General features: G+C 30.6%; 1 protein-coding gene across 1 annotated transcript in view; it reads right to left on the minus strand.

The window, feature by feature from the left end:
• Positions 1-4632: 4632 nt before the first annotated feature.
• Positions 4633-19132, minus strand: part of LOC118187818 (zinc finger CCCH-type with G patch domain-containing protein) — a 57672-nt gene continuing 43172 nt past the window's right edge. The window contains exons 13-14 of the mRNA XM_085820030.1: positions 12223-12305; positions 4633-4834 (exon numbers count right to left, since the gene is read on the minus strand). Of these exons, the coding sequence (XP_085676156.1) occupies positions 4696-4834; positions 12223-12305 (222 nt within the window). The 3' untranslated portion in view covers positions 4633-4695. The remainder of the gene's footprint in view (positions 4835-12222; positions 12306-19132) is intronic.

Genomic DNA, 19132 nt, shown 5'->3' on the forward strand with positions numbered 1-19132 from the left:
ATATTTATTGTATTCGCTTGGAACCTAATAATAAATACAATTTATTTTCCCACTCATACTGATATTTAAATAATTTAAATCTAAATTCTGAACATTTTCTAAATTTTCATTGTATATCAGTTTTCTCTTAACAGATATTGCAAGCAAAGTAATTTAAGTAAAAAAGAGGACATTTCCGAAATCAGAAGACAGAAATTTGCTTCATGCAGTCATCTTTAACAGTAAAAGCTTAACTAACCCGCATACTTGGAAATTGGCGAATATTCGGACAGACGAGGTAACTTGAAGGAGCGGGGGGCTGTAGCCGCTCTTTAGATTTTTCCGCTAAATATATGCTTTTGACATTTCAATATGTGCATCATATAAAAATATAAAAATAAATGCTTTTGACATTTCAATATGTGCATCATATAAAAATAAGCCAACAGAACTAAAAAATATTCTGCTTAGCAAGCACAGTAAAACTCTTTTAAGTTTTCATAAACAAATCTCGGACTGAACATCAAATTAATTATCTCTGTAAAATATCGCAAACGTTATTGCGCAATATGTGCGCTGTAATTCTTCCCTACGTGATATTACGCAATCGGAATCAACAACTGTCGTTATTGGGAGAATAAAGAACTAAATAACTGGGGTGTTTTTCATTCTAATTTTCAACAGACGGCGTTAAATTTCCGGAATAGAATCATTCTTCGCTTGGGCTGGTAGACCGCAGAACTTTTAGTCCTATTCAATCCAGAATTCAATTACTTTCCTTTTATTTAAGCCATTCCGAATATTATTCCTTAGAAAGCTAATCTGTGTTAAAACACAACCATTTTTGGAAGTTTACTATATTTTAGCAGTTACTGCAACTATGTTATTATAAACATTCATACATATGCTCATAATATAAGCATAACTATCATAATAAACACGAATATGAACTGACCGCAAATTTTTAAGATCTTGATAGAAATTCAAGCGTGTGTAGTAGTTGGGTGGGAGGAAAAGAATGCCGAATGTAGCAGCATTTTCTACTGCTTTCGAAATTCTTTGACCAATAGAACGACGGGCACCTGTCTGTACTCTTCGTGCACACCAAAGGTTATGTTAATGCAGAGAAAGGGAGAAAAGCTATTTCCGGGAGTATGACTCACCATCTGACATTCCATATTAGGAAGAAAAATTGTTTATTTAGTTTCGGCTTTGGTACGGGGGGAAATAGCACATTTATTTTTAAAAAAAAGCACTAGAAGCAAAAAATAAGCACTAAAAACAAAAAAATAAGGGCTTTAAAGAAAAAGTAAGCACCTATAAGGGCCTTTATATTTTATTTTCAAATATAAGGACTTATAAGCACTTATAAGGACCGCTATGAACCCTGATAATAAATTCATAATAAATCAGAGCATTTTTCTTCATAATTAAACTGCTATGAAAAAAAGGCAATTTTCCTGGTTGTTTTCTGGATGATTTTGGTAATATTCTCTCTGGATGATTTTTGTAATATTCTCAGATTTATGTAGTCTAATGAACAAGGAATATGCTTTGTTAGCATGTGTTTACTCCAAATTTCATCAGTTATACTATTAATATTTTAATTTATTAAGCTACAAATAAATGTCATCAGATGGTTCAAGTCATCATTCCTGAGATATAATGCAGTTGATTTAGTTTCCTATAATCCTTTACAATTTGTATTTAATTTCTTTCTAGATCTTTCTAAATATCATTCTTTCAGAATGTTTAAACCAGTCGCAAGAAGCTATGCTGAATTATCTGCAGCAAATGGAGCTTCTACATGAAGAAATTTTTACATCAATGAACTCAAACTCCAACTGCTTTCCGATTTAATGCGAAATGTAAGACAAACCAGTTAGTATGATAGTTAATCTTTCATAAAAGTTCTAAATATTTATAAAGTTATAAGTTTATTAAAAGTGAAAGTCTTATTAATACATTATTTTGCATATTATTCATTTTATGATCTAATAAATGAAGAATCCAGCAGTTTTTAATTCAACACTGATTTCTAAATTTAAAAAGTCTAAGCAGTTACTACTTCCAATTTCAATTAATCCTTCCTTTAACAACACTTTTCAAATATTATTGACAGAAGAAACAAAGCTCTACTTCACTAGGAAAGGAAAGTTTTGGAATCATCTTTCCAATTGAGGAAACATACATATACAACATCAGTATCAACACATTGATATATTATACAGATACAATAAGCATTAACACAGTGTTCTCGGGAGGAGAGAGATCTATACACTTGTATGTGTGAAATGTGTAGAAGGCATTTAGTTTGGCAAATCCCATTTCTGTTGAATAAGAGCATAAGAATTTTCCATACCTGAACATTGTTATGGTTTACCATTCTGCATAAATACCCACACTGTTTCATTACTGATTATTAGACTGCATTAAAACCAACAGTTTACAATGTTTCTTCCATGTACTTACAAAATTATTACCATTTGATATAATCATCTGGTTTTAAATGTTGCAACATTGTAAATACTATGGTTTCTGTAGCAATTATTGTCCCTTAAATGATTGGCTGCAAAATACTAACAGATAGTACTTTTTTGGGGGGCTATGCACCATATAACTTTACTGTTCCTTTAGAAATGTTCAACTATCTAAGGCTTTTACATTTTTACTAAATTATTTTTGAATTGCTGATACCATGACCGAATGCTCCGGCAGTTTAGTGGAACTGAGCAGTTACTGCCATTGAAATGCACATTGCACAGAAATCATAGACAAACACTGCATATTCTAAAATACAAAACACTCTCTACTGTAAATTCACCATTTTAAAAACAGAACTCATACAGGGTGATCAGCGAATAAGCCCTGATTTCAAAATTAAATATCTCTACAACAAAGATCGATAGAATTATGTGGTAAACTGTATGTTTATTAGCAAAACTGTAAAAATGGTGTACAAAAGTTTATAAAATTTAGTTATGAAAATCATTAACAGATGGCGCTGTAATAGCAATGACCTATCAATAGCCTTTAAAATGTGCTTCGAAGTTAAAAGTACAACTGTTGGCTAGTTAAAAGAGGCTAGCGTAGAAAGTGAAATAAAGTATTCCATTGAACAATGTGTATTTGGGTTCTGGAATTTCACTGATTAGAACACAGTCCTACGGCAACACGTGGCAGTTTACAAAACCGATTCAATGTTCCAGTTGAACCCGATGCGAAAACCATTCTCATGCTCTTCACGAAATTCGAATGGACTGGCAGCGTGCTGATGATCGAAAGGGAAATGTTGGGCCTAAGCAAACTATAGTCACTCCTGAAAATGCAGCCAAAGCTTCTGGATTCGTTCAGCAAAATCCTAGGAAAAGCATCCGACGGATTGCATCAGAGACAGGTTTGAAGTACACGAACACACAAAAAAATATTTAAAAATAGCCTACGGCTGTTTCCATACAAAATCCAAAGTCATCAGGCCATACCCATGAAAGCTGTGCAACAAAGGGTTGACTTTGCGAATCAGATTCTAAAAGTGAGCGACAATGACAGATTTGATGGGAGCTGCATCTGGTTCACAGATGAGGCACATTTTCATTTGAATGGAATCTTAATAAACAAAACTGCTGATTTGGGGGTACTGAAAATCCTCAATTGTGTGACGAAAAAGCACTGCATTCGCCTAAAGTTATGGCATGGGCTGCGGTATGCGCCACAGGCGTCATCGGACCCTTTTTCGTACGAGAAACGATAACTACTGAACATTACGTTACAATTTTGAAACAATTTGTCAGCACTCAACTAGTGTTGGAGGGTCGACCAGGTATCGACTGGTTCCTGCAAGATGGGGCTCGACCACATCGAACAAATAAAGTTTTTCACTTTCTTCATGAATACTTTGGGAATAGAGTAATTGCATTAGATTATCCTCAATTTACTGACAAAGGAATAGCTTGGCCTCCATATTCTCCCAATCTGAGTCCATGTGATTTCTTTCTGTGGGGCGCATTGAAAGACGCTGTCTATCGAAACAATTCTGCTACTCTAGATGAGCTTGAATCGTTGATTGGTGTTGCATGCGATTCCATTTCTGTCGAGACATTGCAAGACGTGATGTCAAATTTCATTCTTCATTTATGCCACCTCACTGTTTTGAATGGTGAACATTTTGAAAAATTTGTATTTTGATTGCAAAGGCTGCTTCACTTTATTTTTTAATTAATTTTTTTTACTCCTTTCAGAGAGAGTTTTCAGTGCAGAATGCCATCTGTTAACGATTTTCGTAACTAAATTTTCTAAACTTTTGTACACCATTTTTACAGTTTTGCTAATAAATGTACAGTTTACAGCATAATTCTAACAATTTTTGTTGTAGAGATATTTAATTTTGAAATCAGGGCTTATTCGCTGATCACCCTGTATCTGCTACATGGTGGGGGTTTAAAAAAAGTTTAATTCCAATTTTAAAAAAATTACGATAATTTTTGTTATTTTTAAAAAGATATGCAATTCACAACTTGGAAATGGTAGAACTTTGGGAACCTGATGAATAATTTTTAATCACCATTCATACCATTTATTATTTCAATATCCCCTAAATCAATATTTAGTTAAAAAAATTCACAATTTTACTTCTCTTAAATAAAAAGCCTGTAGTATGATAAATCTTTTAATTAATTTAATATTTACAAAGACATACTAAGTGCAGAATCTCAATAACTAAAATATTGATATTTTCTTGTGATTCTTTTTCAAGTTTATTTCATCACTTATTTTTTGTTCTTTTGCTTCCAGTTTTTTTAAGAGATTGCTCTGTACAATCATTTTCTGCTTCATTCGTGCACAAGCTGCTTCGTTCCTGAAAATAAAAATACACACACCTTATGAAATGCATATTTAAAAAAAAAATCAAGTAACCTATGAGCAGTAAATAATTGAAGCAAGTAAAGACAGAATTGTTTGAAACAGAAAATCAGAAAATGTTAAATTGGTATATAAAGATAATAGTTGTTGGATTGTTGAATTTCAAGATGAATTCTTCTACAACTGGAAATTGAATAAAATGAAACATAATTTCTTGAAATATTTCCAAGAAAATTTAATAAGTGATTGTTTTAAAGGGTGACTAAAAAATTATCCAGAAACACTCAACTTATTTATCAGTTTACAACAAATGTAATTCTCATGCAGTAATTTAATATATGCTCCTAACACAAACAAGCAGGACAAGAATGTCAACAGAAAAAATATTTTGGGTAGTAAATATGCTACTGCATTTCTCATTACAAGTAAATAATTCATTACATAGGATCAGCATTCTTTACTCTGTTTCATAATCACTGTTTATAATTAAGTTTGAATGATTAAAATTGGAAAGTGTACAAGAGTAACAAAACATGTGTGATGGTATGCAACAAAATTTGAAACAAATTAAAAATTTCCTTTTTAAATATTTATATATATATACATAATGCTTATTAACTTCTTAACAGTTTGATTTTTTTCTCTGAATCTAATCAAAAAAATTGTCACATTTTTTACTGAATTTTTTGTATAGTTTAGATTTATGAGTAAGAAAATGGTATTAAAATTAACATTTATAATAGTTTTAAGCATTAAGAACAACTTTTTACTGCAAATAAAATAATAATATTTTCTTTAGAAGTTTCCTTTCCTTCCAACACGACTGCCTAATATGGAAGTTACATTTATAGTTGTATAGTATAGAAAAAATACAATTACTTTACAATTATGTTTGGTTACAATTAGTACAACTGCATTTATTTAGACCTTCCCCCCCCCCCAAAAAAAAAGACCTGATTTTGTACGATACATGTTAAAGCAAGGTGAAAGGCACAGTCCTGATAAACACGCTAAGTCTCTTTTCTAATTCTTTTATTATTGTTCTGTTTTTCCCCCTTTTTTCCCCTGTAGGTAAAATCACTTCTAAAAATGTCTTCCTGCTAGTTTTATCCAAGAAGACCTTTCCTTTACTTACATGCAACTACTGTTGCATGCCTTTCAGTCAGTCAAATGAAGATAGTCAATCAAAGCTGCAATTTGGTATTTTTACCACCGTGTTTTTTATACTACCTGCCATATATTGAAGTCATCTAGAGAACTTTCACTATTCCCAGACGTTTACAGACAATTCGGATTCCAAATTTTTAATCACAAGAAATTAGCTGCATACATTTTGAATTGGCCATTATTTTACGGTTAGAAAAAATTGAGTATTTGCACATTAATAAATTTATCAAATCAATACTAAAATACATGTGGAAAGCTAATCACTGAAATATAAAAATTCACTGAATCATGCAAAACACATGAAACAAGCACGCACTTTTAAACCAATCAGAACAGAACAAAATAGACTTTGTGAGCCATCACATAGTAGACATCTAACTGCCATCTGTGAGACCAATTTGATATTAAAAATAGAAAAGATACGGGCGAAAATAGTAAAAGCAAACAAAGACATGAGATCACCCTTATGATCAATAAAATAAAGACCTGAAATCAAATAAAGCAAATCAATAAAGACCTGAAAACAGTGCCTCTACTGCACACAGGCAAAACAGTAAGTGGTTTTATAAGTAAAAATAGTATATTTTGTGAAGAGCATAACTTTAATGCCATTATTATTACTATCACTATTTTCTACAGTAGAATTTTTTTTTTTTTTTTTTTTTTTTTACAAACAAATAATTCTTACACAATTGATCAAAATTTTGATTTACTGGTATGTTATATTTTTGAAAAGATCTATAGTTTTTTGAAAGGATGTGACATGTGAATTAACTATAACCCTCTATTTAAATAATTCATAAAAATATCCAATCATATGCATTAACTGGATTTCGCTGACAACATATTCTCCCAGAAGAATAATATGAAATGACCTCAACTGCGAAAACGTTACAGTGCAAACATTCATGTTTAAGTGTTGGCATGACACTGTATTTTGAGTAAAAGGTTATGAGCAAAAATGCTTGAATCCCTGTCCTGCCACACTATCTTATCTGCTAGATTTATCATCCTCTGACCTCATATTCAGTCTTATGAAAATGATTCTTAGGAATCAATATTTTCAGATAATTCAAGGCATCTAAGACAATAGGAAGGTCTATCTATGACACATACCAAAAAAACATTTTACCAAAATTTTTGTGAATCTCAGGAGTGGGGGAAGCAAGCATCTGTTTTATAATGAATGTTACTCTGAAAGTTAGTACCTAATAAATTTTACATTATAAAATGCATTTGCTTTACAAGTATTTTTCCACAAACTTTTTTAACAAAGAAATATATTCATTCTACTGCAATGACACATAGTATTATTTTATTCAGCTATCAAAAACAGAATGTTAGTGATTAGAAATTAGAAAGTTATGCTTGTTTGAAAAATCAATCAATATTGAGAATATCAAACTTTCAGTCTTCAAAGCAAACACAGAAAATAAATAACTATTAATGGTCCATAGAATTTATTCAGCTATTTCTGCCACTATGCAATTTTTATATGCTGGTGAACCTAAGTACCCAGTACTTCAAATTTAATGCAATTTTTATGTTTTTCCCATTTTATAATCAAGATTACTCCTCTTGCATCATATAATAGTACCAAGGAAGGAAAATCAAAACTTAATGAGATTTTAAAAACAGATTTCCTGAGACCATAAAAATCCTGACTGAGGAAGATCTTGCATTTCATTCCACAATTTCAAAATTCTGTAACAGTTCAGAAATATAGCATTGCAACTTTCGAAATTCTAGAACTCAGCAGCTGGTAGGAGCGTCTTTTACTTCAATGTCACTGATAATATCTTCAGTCCTTATTAATTATTAAAACAGGCACTTCCAGAAAAAGGAGATTTTATCAGTCAAAATTCAGTCTACATAATATTCACTAATTAGAAAACATAAGGGAATGTCCAACCTATTTTAAAATAAAATCTAATCTATGAGCACAAAGTTGAGAGAAGAATTTTCATATTTTTACTTTGCTCTTTACAGAATGTAATCTTGCCATACTTTGCCTATGATTAATTGAAATTTTTCTTATAAGCCTTCTTTAAAGACAGAAGGCTTATTGGAAAAATCTATACCTGTACTTCACCTACAGCAATTTGCTCTTCTAGAACTATCATCGATGACTGATTTACACAACTTAAAGAATGTAGTTGTGACACATATATCTCCTCTTTTTTATCTTTTGATCTGTTGACTGAATGGAAATATTCTCTAATTATGATTCTTCATACCAAAATATTCTTCACCTGAATATTTGATTTGCCATAATGTTTACACTTCAGAGACAATTAGTAGTACTGTAAATCTATTTACATTGAGACAATTCTACACTCATTCAATCCTGATCATCTATGAAACTATCCAGAATTTGAAATTTTAACAGTGCTTTGAAAGCCAAATTTTGTACGAACTTCCTTCCTTGAAATACAGTTCTGAACAAACCCTAATAGTAACATAGAAAATAAGTAACAAAATTCTATAACTGAAAATTATTTTTACTTAAATTTCACTACATTTGATAAGTACCTTTGCAAAGGATCACAGAATCAACAGATAACAGATATATAATACTCCAAAAGATTATTTCATAATACTAATGAAACTAATAAAATAGAAGAGAAATACACCAATGTAAAATTTAAAATTACAGAAGAAAACAACCTTATGCTTGTGTTTTTTAATAAAACCGTCAATTTTGGGGGCGATCAGACAGTACTCTGTTTCAGTAGCCCCCCCCCCCAAAAAAAAGGACGACTACATTTTGCTATCAACCAGCATTTGAGAAAAATTTTCTTAGTTTTTTTCTATTGCCTCCATGCATTTCTTCTTTTTTGGGGGGGGGAAGAATAGTTATTTTATGTTCATGTTAGATTCTTTCATCTCGGAAGTTGGAAAGTTTCCATTTCTATTGATTTGAACAATTTTTTTTTTCTTTTTGTCATTTTCATATCATAACCACTTTACTCTTTTCCTCTACAATTTTGTGATTTTGCTAACGTAAAAGGGTCACCACCCTGTTTTTTTTTTTGGGGGGGAACGGCCCTCTTGTTTTAACATGCCAACAGAAAAAAAAAAAGCTGGTTTTGTAAATTATACCTGGAATGTATAAAAAAATTTTAACAATCTCCGATTTTTACTTGAATGCAAATGTGAGATTATCATTTCCAAATTTATAGAGGTCAAATGTAATCAATCATAAATATTCTGTTCATGTTTCCAAAATTATACATAAATTCAAATTGTCACTTTTTCAGCACATTATAAGAAATCTGCATACATGTTTATCTAAAACCGAGTATGAATTATAACATCTTCCTTTTCAAATTGATAATTCAGCTTCTAATTGTCCATCTTTTGATCAAAAACCTTAGACCAGAAACAAAACTGCTTGTCAGGGCCATAAAATTTCTTGCCTCTAAATTCCAAAAGCTTGCATCCCAATCATCTAGTTCTGCCCAGTGTAATAATTTAACCATCAATGCTAATGTTGTAGTTAGTATCTTTACTGTTAATCTCTTAGAGGATTGGATGAAAGTACCAAAACAATATTTAAACTTTTCACAAATACGTAAACCTTCATATTTCCAAATCATTGCTCCAATTAAAAAAAGTTTTTACATTCCACAAAATTTCAGAAAATAGAAAAGAGCAACCTGTACTTAATTACACACATTAACCTTTTAACTGTCAAGTGATTTTGATGATTTGGGAGCATAAATTGTCAATTTTTTTTTATTCCAAAAATAAAAGTTTGCCTTGCAGTCAAAAAAAAAAAAAAAAAAAAAAAAAAAAAAACTGTGCACTTTGAACTTTAACCTCTATGCTTTGAAACCTTCAGTAAAGTCCTGCCATCTGTTGAATTGAAGCCGAAATAAACTTCTCAGGATATATATTTGGGTATAACAATAGAATGCACCTTAAAAAAAATTAGCCCGAGTATTGTTCGGGCTTGACATTTTGGAATGCTGTGCCCGAGGTTATTTTGGGCTAATTTAATAAGAGGTTAATTTCAATAATACATTGTTAATTTCAAATCTTAAAAAGGACAAAATCTCTTATGAGAAGTCCATTTTAATCCAAGCATTATTATTTAAAAGCTGATAAGAATGAACAGATCGTTTTTATCAGCAAACACCTATACATTGATGGAGTCATGAAACTAATATGTGAAGAATACTGTTCCACCCTTAAAGATCCTTTAGCTTTTGATCTCTCAAAAGTTAAAAAGCTATCAGTCCTCTCATATATTCCCAGCTCAGTTTTTAAAAAAAAATTGCTCATCACACCTATTGCTAATTGTGCTATAATTTCTGCTCTTTGCAAAGATTGTAAAAATGGAAAATTTCTTTTTGTCCCATTAACTTCGAATTATCATTTATCATCCTACACTTTAGCCAAATATTTAGTTTCTAGATTTTCCCCATTACTTTCTAACAATATTTACATGGAATGGAGGGGGAATTCTTTTGAAGATGTTAATAAACTTTAGGTTATTTTCCCCAAGCTCTCATTTATGGTTTCCTCAAATAGGTAAATTACTGTTTATTAATGTTCCTATTGAGGAAATATTAAAATATCTTTGAAACCAGATAGAAAACATCTCTGAGCCAGACTGTATTAAAATATCTTTGAAACAGAATTTGATTTTACACATACTGAAATTCAGGAGTTTCTTTCTCTCACTAAAACTTCAGTCAGACCCACTTCCTTTTCCAAAATACTTACTTTACCACACTGAAAGACTAGCCATGAATAATCTCCTGCAGACATTTATGATTTACTGTGAGGTCAAATTATTTGAAAACTATCTTTAATTCTGGGCCCACTATGTTGATGATATATTTGCACTTTCTGATGGTGATAAAGAAGATTTATCTATTATGAATTTGAATGATTCAGCTATCCACTTCATTTTTGAGACTGACTGGTAATTCCTTTCTTTCCTTGATATTTGAATTACTCACAATGAATATGATTTTAGCACTAATGTTTACCATAAACTATTTTATGTTTGTTTGCCTCCCCATGTTAAATTATGTCACCCTGCTAAACACAAAATGGCTTAAATTTATTCTTGTGTATATTGTAATGTCAAAGTTTGTTTTTCAGTGTCGTTGCTATCTCATGAATTAAATTACTTGAAATTAGTTGTAACTGACACAGCATTTTCTCCCAGTCATTGATATAGCCTTTAAAACATATTTGAAGAATGAGTGTAAGATGTTCTGTGGACTGCATGGACACCTCAAAATTATGTGTAATGTATCCCAAGTCTCATGCTGTCCAAGAAGAAAAGTAAATACCATCTGGGCAAAAACCTCAGATGATATAACATAAAGACAAGCCCACAAGTGTTTTACAAAATGCTGAAATATCCTCTCAGATTTGCTGAATATTCTTTTGGACCTGAGACTCAGAAGTTAAGACCTTATTAAGGTCACATAACTGTTCAAACAAATAAAAACAACACTGCAGAAGTTAAAGCTTGGTTTCAAAATCATGCATTTGAGGGAGAAAATTGGCATGAAATAGAAACAAGAAATAAGAAAACAAGTATGTAAATAAGTACAAAACAACCTTAGCACCAGATCCATATCTTTAGAAAAGATGCTCCTCCCTTTAGCAAATTTGAATAAATCAGCTTAAACAGTATTATGCTCTCTTTCCATTGGTAAAATTCTATTTGTGCCCCTTGATCTTAACACAAGTGTCCCTATTTACCTAATCTCTACATCACTCTCCCCAAAATAACCTTCTAGACTCATAACAGTTATGTGCTCTCAGTGGCTTTTTTTTTGGGGGGGGGGTGTTGTTCTTGTTTAGTTTATATCATTATGGAACCATAAAAAAAGCAAAAACATGCTGTAGAAATGTATCACTTTTTACAAAACGCTTTTTTTGCTCTTGAAAAAGAGACAACTATGCATAAGAGCCCTCAAAACCCAGAGAGTTTTATCTAAAATCTATGCCAAAATAAGTAAGCTTTTTGGACTATTTTAAATTAATGAAGTTACTTTAGGAATATTATTACAAAGCATTTTTTTACACATACTTTTGTCATAATTTAATTCAGATATGAATAATCTGAAATTTGAAGTTCTTAATATTTAAATAAAGAAAACATAATTTCGTTACTATACGAAAAGATAATATTAGTCATCAATTTACAAAAACAAATAACCATTTTAAAATTTCGTATTAAAATTATACCTTTCAGCATTCCTATTCAAAGACTGCTGCAACCTAACAATTTCTTTTTTTGTCTTTTTGATATCTTCTCCAACAGCATACATCTAAAATAAAATATTATATGCTTATTTAAACGTTAAGTATCAAAATGTTCTCCATTTTAATCATACAATTCAGTAACTGTTATTAAAAGAACCTAAAATAATGCTTTTAAACAAACAACAAACATCCCAAATGATATTTTAATCATATCAAATATAAAAAGTGAGCACATAAAATTTAATTAAATTTTCAAATAAACTACCATTCATGGCAAATTTTTAAATATTTTATACTAAATATGTGGTTATCATTTTATTAATTTTTGGTATGCTAGTCTATTTTAATACATTAACGGCAGTCATGATATTATCTCAAATATTAAGTGTTTCATTTTATTTTGCTTTGTTTTAATGAAGAATTTGATTATAAGGGGCACAATGGTCATTCTGTAGCAATTATCATATATATTATTTCTGTAGCCATATATAAGACACATCGATTATTTCTATAGCCATCTAGGCAAATTAATTACATCTAAAATCTTGAATTACGATGTAATACGCAAAGAAAGATTTATCTTTTAAAGAATATAAAGGTGTACAAAAATATAAAAAGGATTCTGTATTAACTCTGTGGTGTTAAGAAAAACTTTTATACATTAAAAAAATCATAAATATTTAATTAGATACATCATGAATCAAGTGTATTTTTATTTAAATCAATCACGTTTAAAAGTAAATAAAAATATTATTTACTTAGAACTGCATTTACTGCTTTTAAATTGCTTAAATGGCTAAGCAATTTCTGACAGCTTAAATCTGAAGTTAACTACCTTACACTTTGCTGAATGGCTGGAAGATGGCATGTGGCAGATAAAAGTACTTTATTTTCAATGTGGCAACACACTTACATCACAAAGTTGGAAATTTCTTAGCTTGAGCAATGGCAACATATTACTCTAAAATTGTTCAGTTTGTTAATAAAAAATTCACTAAATTTGCATAAAATATGAAATAAATAAATAAACAATTGAAATTTAAAATTCCGACTTTGAGATACATATGTTTGTGTGCAGGACCATGTGTGTTCAAAATCTAATCACTGCAAGTGTTGATGCTTTTCAACCAAGCAATAAACATGCATGCATACATACTATATGCATATAAATTCTTCATTATTTAATACTAGATATTATATCCTCTAACTGGAAACAATAAAAGATTCTTCCACTGCTTGCAGTTAAGATAACAAACAATTTCCCCCACACACACACATGAGACGCATTCAAGTTGCTCATTGTAACTGCATTATGAAATAAACATTTTTATAATCTTTAAGATCCAAAATTATTATACATATGACACACATTAAAAAAAATTCTACCAATCACTGAAGAATAGTTAATAATTATAATTTAAATGAGTATGTTTTTAAATTAATGATGTAAAAATTGGTAAGGATGTTTAATTTTTTTTTTTCATGTAATTTCTTTCTTACTACTAATAAAATATTATCTTATCTGAACTTTTTAAAATTATTTGTATCAACAACCAAAATACTTTCTAATTGAAAGCAATGCAGTTCAATGAATGAAGATTTTTCAAGAAATTAACTAGATACCTATAGCATTAATTATTCCACAAGTATCTATTATCTTTACAAAAAGAACTTGAATGCATGAAAAACAGTGGAAAATTTATTTACACTTTCTGTTATGCAGACATAATATCTATTCATAATGAAGGCCTGATTGGAAAAAAAAAAAAAACTTTTATCCAGCTTGCATTAAAATTAATAGTCCATAATCAATAACAAATTTGTTTTCTTGACACATATTATCAACCACACCAAAATTAAACATTTTAATAAAAGATGATTTTTTTACTTTTCCTTCTATTAAATTAACTGGCATTTCAGTATTTCAAAAAAAGTAGTTGCTAATATCATCATCAACCAACTACAAAGAATTAAAAATATTTGTTTTGAAGATTTGCATTCTGAAATTAAAACACTTCTTGCCATTCTGCAAAAAGAATTCAAATTATTTTATTAATAAACAGATTTTAAAACTTGACACTAATTAGACCCTCTAAACACTTAATTAAACTATCAGGGAGATAATATGCAAATGTGTAAATAAAAAAATTAGTGAATCTGTATATCTGCATTTTTACACTCTGGTAGCTGACTTCTGTTACTAATACAATCACCTCTCTTCAAGCCCCAAAGTAGTCACTTTTGATAGCAGATTTTAGTTTTCCTGTTCTTTTTTTTTTTTTTTTTTTTTTTTTTCCCCTGTTTATTTTACTGCTACAAGAAATTTCAATTTATTAATTATTCCAATTTTTGCTTTAAATATCATACACAATCTTAATTCTAACTTTTAATTTATTTTGCTCACATCCCTTTAATTAAAAGCTTCTCTTTGATCCACTGCTTTTTATAACTGCTCCGTCTTTATATAATTAGATTTTGCATCATGCTTGCATTCCAACTTGGATTATGGTACCAGGAAATTAAAATTTTTCTTCCTCTTCTAGTTAAATGACTTAACCAGCTAATCAACATAACTAGATAAACTTTTCTTTGTATTTTATTTGATTTGACTTATTTTTATTATATTATATACATTTCTTTGCCATTTTCCCCTCATTATTTGGTGTTTTTCAACTACATATTCAGAATTTATTAATATTCCATATTGTGAAAATATTTAATATATTTTCCAGTTATTACATTCTAAATTTGTTTTTGCTGATTCTCAACTTTTTCTTTTGCATTTTTATACTACTGTTGCATCATAAAATATATGACATTTAGCTTAAGAGCTCTTCTCCTAACACAGGCGCTCTGTGCTTAACTCAAAGCTGTGTATGATTCAAAGTGATCTGCGAAGAAGGCTACCATCTTAAAACAGCTTTTGTTCCGAAAAAAGGTGGAATGTGAAACAATGTCTGAACATTTGAACAATTTCTTCAAAATAGTTGATAAGCTAAAATAAATGGAAACTGACATAACTCATTACTGATTCTTCTGCTCTACAATGCTTCAGAAAACTTTGAAAATTTTATATGCGCCATCGAATCAAGAGATGAATTACTTAAAGTAATTAATTGAATTAATTTAGCAATTTTAAAGTTTCGAATCTTTAAAACTCAAAATGCTAGAAGAACGTGAAGCATGAAAAGGGAAAACATCTCAAAATTAATAAAATGTGTTCTACACTGAAAATAAAAGAAGAACAAATGAAAAATAAAAAATGGAAGGTAAATTCAAACAAAAATTTTCCTGCTGAAAGAAATTATTGAAACTTGAAATGGATTTGAAAATTAGGCATAAGTCATCTGAATGCAGAAACAAAATAGCTGATAGGAAATATGTGCAATCCAATAAGGGAAATCAAGGTTCTACAATGGCTACTAATTATGAAGAGCAGATTTGTTTTTCAGCAGACTTCCTCATGGTGCTTAGATAGTAGTTGCACATTTCACATGTACAATATTTTCAGAATTTCATCCTCGAACAAATTCAACTATAAAGCTCGCAGTTGACAAAACAGCAAAAACTACAGGAACTAACAGCACCTAACAGAAATAGGACAACTAATCTTTCACTCAGAAATGTGCTGTGTGCTCTGGAATTAAAATGTAATTTGCTGTCAACATCTAAAATTACCACAAATAATCACTCAATAATTTATACAGAACATGATAAAATAATAGAATCAAATGGATCTATATCAATGCAGGCTGTTTGTAATGGTGATCTTCATTATATATATCTTAGCACTGAAACAGCTGCAACAGCACAGGTAAAGTACAGCACAGGTAAAGATTTTGTAAAGTGGCATCTTAAATTAGGTAATTTAAATGAGTCTGATAACATGATTAGAAATTAAAATTTTAATGATACCAAAAATCTAAAAGACTGCAAAGTTTGCAACCAAGGTAAACAAACTATTCAACCTTTTTGAAAAGAATTAAAATTTCGAAGTGATGAATTACTGAATTTGATTCACTCAGATTTGCATGGACTCAGAATGACAGTTCCATCCCATGCTGCTTCACATTATTTTGTTACCTTCATAGATGATAAATTGCATTGTGTCAAAGTTAGTTTTCTTAAAACTAAAGCAGAAGTGAAAAATGTATTCATTAAACGCAAAGCTGCATTCATCTAGGCAAGAAAATAAAAATCCTTCACATTGATAATGGTCTCGAATCAGAGAAAATAGTTTAATAAATATCTTCAAGAATATGGGATTAAATGAGAATTCTTGTCACCCATGACCTCCCCAACAGAATTCAACAGCTGAATGCATGAATTGTACTTTAACTGAAATGGCCACACGTTTGTTATTACAAAGTAATCTCTTCAATCCTTTTGGGCTGAAGCCTTAAATTGTCTGTTTATACATGTAATCATTGCCCAAATCAAAGCCAGGAAGTAAATAAGACACCCTGTGAGTTATTTTTTGAATAAAGCCAACTGAATAAATATTTGGAGCAAAAAATTTTTAATTTATAAAAGGCCTAAAAGGAAATTTGATCCTCGATAAGAAGAATACATTTTTGTAGGATACTCATATAAATTGAAAGCATACAGGCTGTGGAATAAAAATTTCAGAAAAATCATTATAAGCTGAGATGTTAGATTTACTGATGAATTTGAAAACTATACCAACTATGCTGAAGACTTAAAATTTTATTTCTTGGAAACATTCCTGATAAAAAAGAAGGAAGAACCTTTGAATACTAAGCAAATATCGCCAGATGAAATAATAGAAGACCCCTCAAATATGGCAGAAGCATCTGCTGGGTTATCCGATAATGAAGATTCTGATTCCAAAGAAATACCTGAAATGCAGATTAAAAGGGGGCCAAGTAGGCAAAAAAAAAAAAAAAAAAAAAGAAGAAGAAGAAGAAGAAGCCTATGAATTCAGAAATACCAAAAAAGAAGTACCACAATATAAACATAAAAAAGGATAAATTGCTAAAGAGGAAGATACAAACCCGGCATTAGAATTTAAAGGATATGCTGAAGAAATGGCATAAATGAATATGAAGTACTTGTTAAAAATGGTGCATGGAGATTAGTAAAAAAACAAAAAGATAACGGGATGTCACTGGAATGAAATATAATGCAGATGGAAAAGTTCAAAAGAGAAAAGTTTGATTAGCTGCCAGAGAATTTGCACAAGAACATGGAATCGAATTCAATGAAACCTTTGCTCTGTGGCCCCACGTTGGGCACCAAAACTATTTAAAGTCAATTCTTACTTCCGATGCAGAAACTGCAATACAAGGGTTGACGTTAAAGCGAAGGGGTTTTTGTTTTGTGTGTCTCAAAAGATACCATTTAGCAAGGATGTGCAAATTGAAACTAACTTGTGGTATTTGCGATCGGCAACATCATACATTGATACACTCTGACGAAACGAATGCGTCAGACAAGAGTCCCGTCCAAAGGGCAGTAGTCTCTCCTGTTTCCGATTACGCAACAGCAAATAACTCATTTCTTCTGACAGCACGTGCTGAAATTATAAACACAGGCAATCGGAGCCAGCAAAGCTTTCGCTTGTTGTTTGATTTAGAAACGCAGTTAAGTTTCTATGGAACGATGGTGAATTAAATGGAACCAAAACAAAAGCTCTTTGTATGACAAGGGTAATTTTTGGAGCAACATCTAGTTCGTTTCTTCTTAGAGCAACTCTTAATGTACACGCTGACAAATACAAACTACTATATCCAGTGAAGCTGGAATGTAATAAGGACAATTACAGCAATTGTCCTTCCGGGCGAGAGGATATTGCAACTCAACTCTTGCTGAGATCCAATGGCTGAGTGACGTCATCTCGAACTATGAACTCTCGCCTAGAGATCACGAGAACACGGAACTGAGAAGTCGCACGCTACATCGTGCGAACATTTAAACCTTTTCATTATGTAAATATTCTGTAACCGTTTGCATCTTTATTAAATATGTTTGTGTTAAGAAAGTTTATCATTTTTGGATTATCCCTCTCAAGATCTGCAGATAGAGTCCCTGAGAAGAATGCACCCAGTGGCCCTAGCCGAACTCATTGGAACAAGGTAAGCAGTTTTGTTTTACCTTGATTAATTAGTTAGAAGATAAGGATATAAAATAATAATATGCTCCAATAGCCACAGCAAGCTCTAAAAGAAATGTGATTACATACAATGCTGAAAGGGATCTTATTCTATATCAACTCGATTTTGTAATGTCTTATGCTAACGGAGATTTAAAGAAGAAATTTTCATGCAACAAGCTAAAGGTTTTGAACACCAAAATGATCTTGACTATGTTTAAGCTTTGCAAAAGTCCCTTTATGGTTTGAAACAAAGTGGAAGACAATGGTATGAAAAATTAGACAAAAAAACTCAAAAAAATTATGAATTACAAACATTACAGTCAGATAAGTATGTTTACAAGATGAAAACATCCCAAGGTGAGTTAATTTTAATTTTATATGCAGATGACTTAATAACAGCAACAAATGGCTGCAATTTATATGTACTTAAAGATTATCTTTCTAAAGAATTTCATGTTAAAGATTTAGGCACACTTCATTATTCTCTTGGAATAGAATTTAACCAAGATGTAAATAATAATTCTATCAGTTTACCTCAGGAGAAATATGTTGATAACATTCTACAACAGTTTAATATGCAAGATGCAAAACCAGTAGCAATTTCTTTAGATCCTAGTGTAAAATTAAGTAAAGAAATGTGACTTCTGAGAGCGAAAAGGAAGAAATGAACAACGTACATTATCATCATCTAATTGGTTTGCTTCTGTACCTTGCCATGTTCACTAGGCCAGACATTACATATGTCATCAGTCACCTGAGCCATTTTAATAATATTAC

This window comes from Stegodyphus dumicola, chromosome 7, assembly GCF_044657685.1.
Source record: "Stegodyphus dumicola isolate Sdum_Otavi_A_Nest chromosome 7, ASM4465768v1".
In the NCBI taxonomy this organism is placed as follows: Eukaryota; Metazoa; Arthropoda; class Arachnida; order Araneae; family Eresidae; genus Stegodyphus; species Stegodyphus dumicola.